The sequence below is a fragment of the Coniophora puteana genome (assembly GCF_000271625.1).
Source record: "Coniophora puteana RWD-64-598 SS2 unplaced genomic scaffold CONPUscaffold_10, whole genome shotgun sequence".
Classification (NCBI taxonomy): Eukaryota; Fungi; Basidiomycota; class Agaricomycetes; order Boletales; family Coniophoraceae; genus Coniophora; species Coniophora puteana.
In genome coordinates this window covers 372,402-383,038 of record NW_006913062.1, presented here as the reverse complement: position 1 = coordinate 383,038, position 10,637 = coordinate 372,402, and the positions used below count along the sequence as shown (strand labels likewise).

The window sequence follows — 10,637 nt, the reverse complement described above, 5'->3', positions numbered from 1 at the left end:
TCAGTTCACAGTCTATACACTTTAATTCGTCCTTTGTACTTCCTGCGCTCGTCTACTGCTCTCGTGAATTGCTGCTGCTCTCGTGTATTTACCTCGTTCATCGTTTTAACCTCGAATAATGCTACATGATGTACTATATAATATTCACAATGAATGTCTTGTCATTGGAATCATGGGCGAGATTGCGAGTCCTCATCATATGGTGTGAGCTTTTATCATACGGCATAAAACACCAGCCGATCTTATCATGTAATTATCATGCAGGCACCATCAGCGGTAAGACAGCCATCAATATTATAATATCATCCGTGATCTGACCATTTCACCATCTAATTTTGGTCGGATTTCCCATATGTTAAAAACGGACTTTACGCTCCACTCATGCTGGAGATTCGAAATATCACTAAGGTATGGTTGTAGTTATAACTGATTCTACTACTGCTCATGTACTTATATTCGGTCCGCCCATTTAGTGATGTAGTTTAGTACTGCTTATCACTGCCTCGTCATCGTAGCGGGCTTGGGTTGTCGTATTTGTGCCTAGTTTTGTACAATCTGAGGCTTGAGATTTCCTCGAGATGTGAATAGACGATGGGACAAGTCTTGGTTTATGAGAAGAGTGCCTCGAGGATGAGAGGAATATGAAGGGGCATCTCAGGGATGGACGGTGGATGTGACGAGCCGATATAGCGACAGGAGCCGAGCACTGCCACATGCGCTGGGAGTAGGTGCCGTTGTTACGCGCCGACGGACGAACCGGGGCCAACGAGACCAGGCCACTCTTTGACTCTCCCAGCCAGCGATATCTACCTCCTCGCTCCCTCCCTCATCGTCCCGGCGGCGCACTCCCCCAGTCCACTCATCGCCTATCCTAGACAGACAGACTATCGCAGGCCTCACCACCTCGTCCAAACTAGAATCTTCCCGCGCTCCCCTTCCTCCAACCACCACCAACTCCACCCTTCTCAGGCCAGGCTGGACGTCCTGACCTCTGCAGTGTCCTCGTGCAAGGGAACGTTCATCGCGACACGTTCTCTCCCGCATACATCCATACAAGGCGCCGACGGCAACATAGAAAAGCCAGCCATCACCGTCTGTATGACCAGCACGCTCCTCTCCCCCACCCTCGTTCGCTCCCCTTCCCCCGCCAACTATGCCGACTTTGAACCCTCCGACACAGAGGGCGGCAGGCCCATCGCCAGGGACTCCACTGTCTCTTCGTCCGGCAGCTATATGACCGCACCGCTCAGCCCCATTGGCATCTCAAGACCGCCATCCACCCAGCCGCTCCAGGAAGAGTTTGAAGACCCTTCCCCGTGGCCCACGGGTAGCAGCCGGTCGCGTTCGCCCCAGTCGCCGCAGTTCCAGAACGGGCAGTATCACCAGCAGCTACAGCAACAACAGCAGCACCAGCTCGACGTCCAGATGCACTACAGCTCCACAAGTTCCCGGGGAACAAACGCGCAAATGGATGGGTTTGCCCCTGCCTTCTCGCATCAAACGCGTGATGGCAGTGTGGCATCAAAGGAACGCGACTATGCGTACGAGCACGGCCAATACCCCCTCACGACGCGCCAGCTCCAGCAACAGAACATCCGGCATCCCGCCCACAATCAACGCCATGAGCTCGCCTTCGTCAAGGTCACCGGCGACCGCGTCCACCTCGAGAATGCCTCGGCCGCCGCGGCTGCTGCTGCTGCTGCCAGGCAGACGCCGCCGCCAGTCGCAGAGAAGGGCTTCTTTGGCAAGGTAAGCGTCGCATCGCCTTTTCGTCTCCGCGTCCGAATAGTCTTTGGAATTCTCTGATGCTGGTTATATTATCGATGGACAGTTCTCTCGAGCCGCTTCGCCGCCTCACCATCAACAGCAATATCAGCAGAATCAACCGCACGTAGAGCGGGTTCCTGATGATATGCATGAGCAATACAACGTTACTGTCGGCCCTCCCCCTCCGTCCCCTCCCGCGAGCATTGAACGGTTTGATAATCTCGAAGACGACCAAGAGGAGTTCCGCTCGTCGCCTCAACCGCAGCAGCTGGATCCACCAAAGTGTATATCTGCCCCGCCAATGATGTTGTCCAAGTCGGAACCGTCGCAGTCGCCGGCTGCATCGCGGCAACTCGCCTTTGCGGACAACATGGGCGCGCAAGACTGGAGCAAGTCCCCCGAAAACCGGGAAGAACAGCGCTCGAGTAGTGGGAAGCGCAAGCCGCCCTCGGCTTACAGCCGCAACATGGGCGATGCGGGCTCGCTACACCGTGCGTCGACGGACACGAGAGTCTCGACTCTCGCGCCTTCAGACGATGACATGCGTGCGCACTCCACCGATACCCCATTCACCGATCCCTCTTCGTCATCTGCACCCGTCTCAAAGGCGCACGCGTCCGTCGACGGGTTCCTCCATCCCCCGTCCTCCCAGCCTGGTCGGGCGCAGCGGCGCAATACCACCGGCTCGGCCCATCAGCTTGGGCGGCAGCATCAGGACGGCGAGATAAGCAGCGGCGACATCGAGGACGATATCGAGCACCAGGCGGCTCAGATTCGCAAGGAACGTGCGCGTGCTAAGGCGGCTGCCGAAGCCGAGGCCGCGCTCACGAGACGCATGTCCGAGGGCGAGCAGCGCGTCGCTGCCCAAGGCGCGAGTGCTGGCGCGATGGGCCCTGATGGACTGCCCGTGCAGCGTAATAGAGAGGCGAGGGTGTCGAGGGGAGAGAAGACGGAGGGGGTGCTCGTTGGGAATCTAATTGGAGAGGACCACGTGAACTATGTGATGATGTATAACATGTTGACGGGGATTCGGATCGCTGTGAGTTTTTGGTCTTTTGTGAAATTTCGGCATTGTGTTGATGATTATATTTTAGGTCTCTCGGTGTCAAGCCAAGATAAAACGGCCACTATCGACTGAAGACTTTACCGCAAAACACAAGTACTCTTTCGATATGTACGCCGATAATTATTTTTCCCCTCGTGTTCTGCTCATGACCTACTCCACAGTGTTGGTAATGAACTGACGCCGTCGGCGAAGTACGACTTCAAGTTCAAGGACTACGCCCCATGGGTGTTCCGCGAACTTCGTGAAGATTACTTCGGGCTCGACCCCGCCGACTACCTCCTCTCCCTCACCGCCAAGTACATCCTCTCCGAGCTCGGCTCGCCCGGTAAATCCGGCTCGTTCTTCTACTTCTCGCGGGACTACCGGTTCATCATCAAGACGATCCACCACTCGGAGCACAAGTTCCTGCTCTCGATCCTGCCGCAGTACCACGCGCACATCAAGAACAACCCCCATACGCTTGTCTCGCGGTTCTACGGCCTGCATCGCGTGAAGCTCCCGCGCGGGCGCAAGATCCACTTTGTGATCATGAACAATCTGTTCCCGCCGCACAAGGACATCCACGAGACGTTTGATCTGAAGGGGAGCACGGTCGGGCGGGAGTACCCCGAGGCGAAGATGGAGGCGAATCCGCGTGCGGTGATGAAGGATTTGAATTGGATCAATAGGCAGAAGCAGCTCGAGCTTGGGCCGGAGAAGCGGGCGTTGCTGACGGCGCAGCTGGAGCGGGACGCGGAGATGCTCAAGGCGGTGAAGGTGATGGATTATTCGTTGTTGGTTGGGATACATTATATGAAGAGGGGTAATCGGGAGAATGTGAGGACGAAGACGTTGAAGGTGTTTGATGTGCGTGTTCCTTTGTGTTATATGTCGCGGGTTCGGTGCTGATGAGCGCTTTGATGCTCCAGCCGGCAGTCCCCATGATGCGCCGCAAGACGACGATGTACCACAAGGGCGGGCGCTCGCCCGAGGCGCTGGCGATGCGGCTTGCGATGGGCTCGTCGGATCCGAAGCGGCTGACTGAGGACGCGCTCGTCGATAAGGGCACGGGGTCGCAGTTCATCTTCTACCAAGACGAGGGTGGGCTGCGCGCGACGGACGAGGAGAACAGTGATGCGCTCGACATGATTTATTATCTCGGCGTGATCGACATTTTGACGCCGTATCATACGAAGAAGAGCTTGGAGCATTTCTGGAAGGGGCTTAGTGCTGACCGAGTACGTCTCTTTCCTTTCACTTTTTTCTTCTGGGATAGATGTTTACGCTGCTCTCTTTCTATAGCATAAGATCAGTCCTGTGCCGCCGAGCGAGTACGGCGACCGATTCTTTTCGTTCATGAAGGCCATCATGCGCGGAGGTGGAGGCGGCGAGCGTTTCAAGCCCGACTACAAGCCGGAAACCGAGTTGCAGTCCCAAGTACATACACAACCCGAAGTTGAACCCACACCCCAGTGAATGAAGACCGGTAATTAAGACGAACATGACGACGCTACGAAGATTACAAATGACAAGCAAATTTACACGCGCGTGTTCAGCTTTGGTTCACTGGGTCTCTCGGTTGGGTTGGTTGTATGTAGCGGCTGTGCTGTTCCGGTTTGGTTTGGTCCCTCTTCCTCGCTCTCTCTTTTCATTCTCCCTCGTCCCCGTCTCATCCTCCGTTGTCCTCCCACGATGCTACCATCTCCCACGTCCTATCACATCTCTTCCTCTGGATCGTTCTATCCATTATTCACACACGGACGATGGCATGGCATACTCAGGGCACAAATGTAACACCCCCAACTACGTATATCCTCATTCATTCTTTTTTTATAAATCCACAAGCAATCTTACAATCATCGCTTTTATATCCCCCGCAGTCGCCCATCCCCCGTTCGTCCAAGTCCGTAGCATCTTTTCTTTTTCTTTTATTTTCGGATCGTTCTCTGTTCTCCGTTTCGTGCTTCCTGCTTCCTGCTCCGGTCCCGTGCATATCGCATTACATGGTGTTCGCGCATACATCAGCATCGTTATTAATTTCCTTTTTTTCCCTTCCCGTCCCTTGCTTCTATTTCGTATTTTTCAACTTTTCGTTCTTCGTTCTTCATTTTTCGTTTTTCAGGCTCGTTTATCTATCGACTGGTCGATCGTACGTTCGCCGTCCCTCACGCTCTTTTTTGTTACGTATAAGTCTGCTACGCCATCGTCATCCGCTCTTCCTGCCAGTTCGACCCTTTTTTTCGGTTACGCTATACGCTCCATGGCGCCCACACTCCCTTTTAACCTCTTTGTCCTGCGCGTCGCGCTCCGCTGGCCGGTTTCATTTCTTCCGTTTTTGCGACTCTGCTGTTCCGCGAATTCGTCGCTTCGTCTCGCTGGCCGGGCGCGGCGCCGCGTGTTCTCGTTCGATTTTTGACAGTTTTTGTTCGTTGGCGGCCTGAATATTTAGTCGGGCGCGCGACCACACTCGTTTTTTTTTTGGCCTTCGGTCTCTGGTCTTTGGTCTGGTAGAAGCTGACACCCCCACAAGATGTACCATCTCCCCCATCCCCATCCCCGTTCCCATCCTGCGTAGACATTTTCTTGATACTTCGTTTGCATGCATGCTGCTCTCCTCGCCTACTCCTCGTCTCGGATCTTTAACACTGTTCCTCGATCGCATGTGCACGGACGGACTTGGTTTTTCTCATTTCAATCAGCTTTCTCGGTTTTTTCTTTTTTCCTTTGAGCTCTCGCAACTTGAATCCTCTTTTATCTTTTCTCTTTCCTGTCCTCTGTTCCACGTTATCTGTTTTCTCTGTTTGATGCTCTGCGATGTGATTGTCGTGGTACATTATTAATATAACTATCGAGTCATCGAACCCTTGTGTGCGGATTACTTGTAAGGAGCTGCGGCGCGATGATCTAAACAGTTTTCAAGTGGAGTCTTGAACGTCCTTAGGGCGTTCTAGATCTAGTGTTTTTTAGTGTTTTGGTTTCGGTTTAATTCATTCCCGCCTTAGGCGGCGTTGGGGCAAAAAAAAAAAAAAAAAAGGAGTCTTGAATGTGCTGAGCCACGCGTCCAGCACGCTTAACGCCGCGCGGCAGTAGACACGCCCCTTTCTTTCATACCACCACCAGCTCGAAAGCCACGAAGCTCGATACGCACAGGATGCACATCGCATCCTTACTCTCGAGCGGGCTAAGGTCTGAGTATACTCTTCTCCCTCGATAGGCTCTAGCTGAGCCCCGCTGTAACGGCGGAGCGATGTACCAGAAATGCAGGCGGGGCAAGCTCGACATATCCCCATGACCCCTCTTGCTGCAGAAGCTGTAATAGCTCCAGCAATGCGGGAGAGGGTAGAGGGCTCGCGCCTTTGAAACGCATCGCGGAGAATCGGGCGCTTAGATGGTATGTCATGCGACGTCGTCTCTACCGCACACAGGTCGATCATGGAGTAGTCTGGCGTTCCATGGCTGCATTCATCCGTGTAATCGTACCGTCGGCCGATCGGGAAGCCAACAGAGTGCTTCACGCTCTGCTGGTGTCAGGGGCTTCAATGGCCTCGCTGCCTCTTTCGTGCGGGGGTGTGCTAGCGCCCACGCTGGGGAGGTGAGCATCCGCCCGTCACGTCGAAGTGGCGTGACGGTGTTGGTATGTCGTTTTCAACAGCATATCCAAAGCTACGGGCCGCATGACGCAGAGCCTCGGCTCTGGTGTGCATGGGGAGACCTCGATGATGTCGCGTGCGCCTCTTTTCGCCCTTGAGTGCGATTCGTGGCTCGTGGCTCTTTGGGAGCGCGAAACTCAATTCAGACTACTCTCGAGCTGGTCTAACGCACCTAGTGCACCAATTTTTTGCTCTCTGTTTCCTTCTTCCCGAAGGATTTAGGTTCCTGTGTGTCGTATACAGGCTTTCTTCAGCTGATATACTCGAAATGTAGGTTGGATGACGTATTCATCAATAAATCAATATTTTCACCATCCTCTTTGGAGATAATTAGTAACGGGCGAAGGTAAGCCGTTCAACGGCGCCGTTCCTTGATAGGGATCGTCCTGACCTCACTGTATTATATAGTTATGGATCTCCGCCAGCTCGAAGGCCACGACGTTCATCCACACAGGAAGCTCCGCTTCTATCCTTTGAACGTTCACCATCATGTCACATCCCTTCTCGAATAGCTCTCACGAGCTAGTCTGTAACGGGCCAACGATGCTGACATAGTCAAGCATCTCGAGAACGCGACACGGCCGACACCTAGTGCTCGCACGCATCTACGTTTCTATCTCGCAAAGTGCTGCTTCGCAGCGCTCAGGGGAAATTGGTCACATGCGGGTGGCCATCTCCTGCGAAACCGGGTCCCTCCCATCATAGAATGATCACGTCTAGGTTAAGAGGCAGACGCCTACCATTATTCGGGGCTGCGATTTGTCGTGGTGACACTTGCGGTTGCCTTTGGCACGTCGAACAGCGTACCCCGAAGCTTTGGCACCTGTCTTTTGACCGATACGTGATAGCCATACTAGGGCGAAAACTCGGGGTTCGGCAGTGCACTGTGTTATAGGGGCACACCGCATGGTGCTTTCTGCACATCTACGCACAGCTGAGTACCCATGTTTTTGTTCGGGACCCTCGCGTACCGAGGAAGCAGGATGCCTCTACGAGCACATACGAAGCCGTCTGCTATGGTACATTCGTGGCTCGCGCCTCGCAGCGCGAACTCATCGATCTCTCGAGCTGGTGGGCCCTTTCCACGTACCCAGGGTCACTTTGTCGGACACTTGACCGCCTTCCACTCTCTTTACATGCTGCCCCCTTAATTCAATGCTTTGAAACCATGTGGCGTTCTATCATTATTACTCTAGCAGTGAATGTGACTGGGCGTTGCGAAACCGAGCTCGAGTCAAGCCATGTCGGCCTTTCTCTCTCCTAAAGCCGACATCTCCGATATTGCAATCGAGCTCACGACGCGCTACACTAGATGACGAATATGTTTGACTTCGTCGCTTTTTATCGCCCTTTGAATCAGAACCCGAAGTGCCGCTGAATGACTCAGCAACCTCCACCAGTCCCGGCCAACTTCGCGGTTTTGTCAGCGACAGCTTGAGGTAAGTATATAAACCCCTGACGTTGCATCCCAAGGTGAATCCACCCCTTCAAATCAACGTGTAGTTTCCGTTCCTGATAGTTACCTCGGCTGTCACTCATGGCTCCAGTTATCAATGGCAAGGTCATCTTCAATGAAGTGCCTACAGGTATGCACGTTACATTGTTGATTGTATGTAGGCGTACCACGGGCTGATCACCCTCATTCGCGTTCGAAACGCGGAAACAGGCTACCCCGAACCTGGAAAGACACTCATATACCAAGAAGAGACGATCGACCCCAATACGATAACCCTCGCGCCAGGCGAGTGGCTCGTTAAGGTGCTCGTTCTCTCTGTAGATCCATATCTGCGCGAGCGGATGGCTGCACCGTCCGAGACATACTTTGTAAGCGCATCGCCGATAATACGGTTTGAGACGTTGCAGTAGAATTTGATGCCACGGATTGCTTGATAGGATGCTTTTCCTCTTGGTGCACCGTACGTCTGTCCATGAAAGATCGCATGAGACGTCCAACTTACAGGCTACCCAACTCATGCTCCCAATAAACCGACTTTGAGACAGAATAGAGAACTTCGGCGTCGGCCTTGTTCTGAGATCTGAGAACCCAGCCTTCAAGCCCGGTGATCACGTTTACGGCATCATGGGTACGCACGCCGCCTCGTTTCCTCTGGTGAATTTACGATCACCAGCTAAATACTTCTAACATAGACTTTGCGCACTATGCCGTGTGCCGCGATTCTGTTTTGGCCAAGGGTCACGTAATCGACAACACCCACAAACTAAGTTGGTCTACGTACGTAGGCGCGGCTGGTATGCCGGGCGAAACGGCATACTATGGTTGGAAGGAATATGCACGATCCAAGGAGGCAAGTGTATGATGAGCATGATAGGCCACGACAGGCGCTTACTGATGCGTACGCCAATTGATAGGGCGAGATTGCGTTCGTGAGCACTGGAGCGGGTGAGAGAGCTTAGGAGCTTTCAACCTTAGACAACTGACGTTGGCCGATGTGGTTAACCAGGTGCTGTTGGCTCGCTCGTAGTCCAGCTTGCAAAGCGGGATGGCATGAAGGTCATAGCCTCAGCCGGGTCAGATGACAAGGTCAAGTACCTACGAGAGATAGGAGTTGACGTTGCATTCAACTACAAGACGACGAACACCCTCGAAGTGCTGAAGAAAGAGGGGCCAGTTGACGTGTAAGACCGCATTCTTTGGCGAAGTTGGACGGATCTATCAACATCGCGTCCTACAGATACTGGGATAATGTAGGTGGACCGACTCTTGAGGCTGCTTTGGAGACTGCGGCGAATCGCGGACGTATCATTGTAGGTTTTATCCCATCGTCGTTAGTCGTCGCTCGACTAGTCACTTACATGCACATTAAAGGTATGCGGCATGATATCTAGCTACAATGGAGAGACACCACATGTCTTTAAGGCTGGTCTCCTTTCTTGTGCTGCGGCTTTAAACTTACAGGCTCCAACAGGACCTAACGGTGATCATGTCGAAGACGCTCAGTATCAACGGCTTTCTCGTGACTGACCTGGAGGCCAAATACATGGACGAGTTCCGCGCGACAATGCCGAAGCTCCTCGCAAGTGACGAGATCAGCTTCAGGGAGGATCTCACTCGTGGTCTTGAGAACTCGGCGGAGGCGATCCTGTCAGTGCAAAAGGGTACAAACACTGGGAAGAAGGTGATCATTGTCGCAGATGCGTAAGAAGTTTGTCCCTTCCTGCAATGAAAATGAGGTACCGCCGTCGTGAAGCGAGGAAAAGGGTTAACGGGCGAGTCGCCGGGGGTCACCACGTTCCAAGGTACAGAGGGGTAAGTTGAGGGTTGAAAACTCGTAGCAGGGAAGCAGACACGTAGACTTTTTTTGGCCGCGTCAATCCAGATCCCTTGAATCTGACAGCTAAACCCCGCATAGTGCACGCTTGTGTCCATGCGCGCACCATGCGGCACCCATCACAGCCCATCATCTAGTACATCCTCAGCTTCAAGAGGGAAAGTCCACTAAGGTTGCGTTCTTTTCCAATTACCGTGACTTGACTGCATCAATCCATGTCTGATGGCGTGACCGTCCAGGCTGATGGCTCCACCTCAGAATAATCTAGCAGCATTCATATTTAGTGATTGATCTGACCTTGTCGTATTTGCAGCCAACATGTTAGAGCCCCACTGTACCAAATAATAGGCATGTATATGACGTGTAAGTTTGTTTCAATGAGATTTTGATGGAATTCTACTGATCCAATATGATAGTGAGTACTTACGCCACCCAAATTAGCAATCCACCCTCGAACCTACCTACGTGGAGCATCATTGAGTACCTGCAAGTACTTGAGCCCATTGCGTCCACCACAGTCAGCGACTATCACCGAGCACTTCAACTTGGAAGGCCCGGTATAGTGGGCTTCCGATCGGATACAGAAGTGAATTCACCACACCAGTCATGGTCTGATTCTCAATTGAACCGGGGGAAAGGTCCATGACCCGCCGAAACTTGCGCATCTGCGAGATATCCTCAAGTTGCTCTCCAAGTTCCAGAAGTGTTATACTGATGTCATGCCTCTGCGAAGTACGTCATGGTGAGTTTTATCCCTTTCTTCATCCAAAGAACGGTGCTCCACTTATTGTCAACATGCTAAACAATGTCTTGAATTTCAGCGGGCGTTATTATTCAGAACGTAACTATTCTGAACAGCCAAATAATACTGGCGGGGAACGAAGG

At 52.8% G+C, this 10,637-nt stretch overlaps 3 protein-coding genes across 3 annotated transcripts; 2 read left to right on the top strand and 1 right to left on the bottom strand.

Moving 5' to 3' along the window:
• Positions 1–2,185: 2,185 nt before the first annotated feature.
• On the top strand, positions 2,186–4,686 carry CONPUDRAFT_108015 (SAICAR synthase-like protein). The gene is made up of 5 exons (XM_007773105.1): positions 2,186–2,806; positions 2,862–2,941; positions 2,995–3,679; positions 3,742–4,050; positions 4,115–4,686. Exons 1-5 carry the CDS (start codon positions 2,234–2,236, stop codon positions 4,286–4,288), a joined length of 1,821 nt encoding a protein of 606 aa, XP_007771295.1. The 5' UTR covers positions 2,186–2,233; the 3' UTR covers positions 4,289–4,686.
• Positions 4,687–4,713: 27 nt separating this feature from the next.
• Positions 4,714–5,512, bottom strand: CONPUDRAFT_138598 (uncharacterized protein). Its single transcript, XM_007773104.1, has one exon. It carries the CDS (start codon positions 5,472–5,474, stop codon positions 5,133–5,135), a length of 342 nt encoding a protein of 113 aa, XP_007771294.1. The 5' UTR covers positions 5,475–5,512; the 3' UTR covers positions 4,714–5,132.
• A 428-nt stretch (positions 5,513–5,940) lies between these two features.
• CONPUDRAFT_83711 (NAD(P)-binding protein) lies at positions 5,941–9,731 on the top strand. Its single transcript, XM_007773103.1, has 13 exons — positions 5,941–6,808; positions 6,871–7,533; positions 7,661–7,901; positions 7,966–8,048; positions 8,129–8,286; positions 8,356–8,378; positions 8,464–8,546; positions 8,611–8,768; positions 8,833–8,863; positions 8,925–9,099; positions 9,156–9,228; positions 9,290–9,340; positions 9,390–9,731. The coding sequence occupies exons 4-13, from the start codon at positions 8,000–8,002 to the stop codon at positions 9,621–9,623; spliced, it is 1,035 nt and encodes a 344-aa protein (XP_007771293.1). The 5' UTR covers positions 5,941–6,808; positions 6,871–7,533; positions 7,661–7,901; positions 7,966–7,999; the 3' UTR covers positions 9,624–9,731.
• The last annotated feature ends 906 nt before the right edge of the window (positions 9,732–10,637 follow it).

Bases quoted from the DNA above. Each gene is read 5' to 3' on its own strand.
- CONPUDRAFT_108015 (XM_007773105.1), top strand. From the start codon at position 2,234: ATGGGCGATGCGGGCTCGCTACACCGTGCGTCGACGGACACGAGAGTC. The intron at 2,807-2,861 runs GTGAGTTTTTGG...ATTATATTTTAG, and splicing joins TGACGGGGATTCGGATCGCT to GTCTCTCGGTGTCAAGCCAA. The intron at 4,051-4,114 runs GTACGTCTCTTT...CTCTTTCTATAG, and splicing joins AGGGGCTTAGTGCTGACCGA to CATAAGATCAGTCCTGTGCC.
- CONPUDRAFT_138598 (XM_007773104.1), bottom strand. From the start codon at position 5,474: ATGCGATCGAGGAACAGTGTTAAAGATCCGAGACGAGGAGTAGGCGAG.
- CONPUDRAFT_83711 (XM_007773103.1), top strand. From the start codon at position 8,000: ATGGCTCCAGTTATCAATGGCAAGGTCATCTTCAATGAAGTGCCTACA. The intron at 8,287-8,355 runs GTAAGCGCATCG...ATTGCTTGATAG, and splicing joins CACCGTCCGAGACATACTTT to GATGCTTTTCCTCTTGGTGC. The intron at 8,864-8,924 runs GTGAGAGAGCTT...GTGGTTAACCAG, and splicing joins GTTCGTGAGCACTGGAGCGG to GTGCTGTTGGCTCGCTCGTA.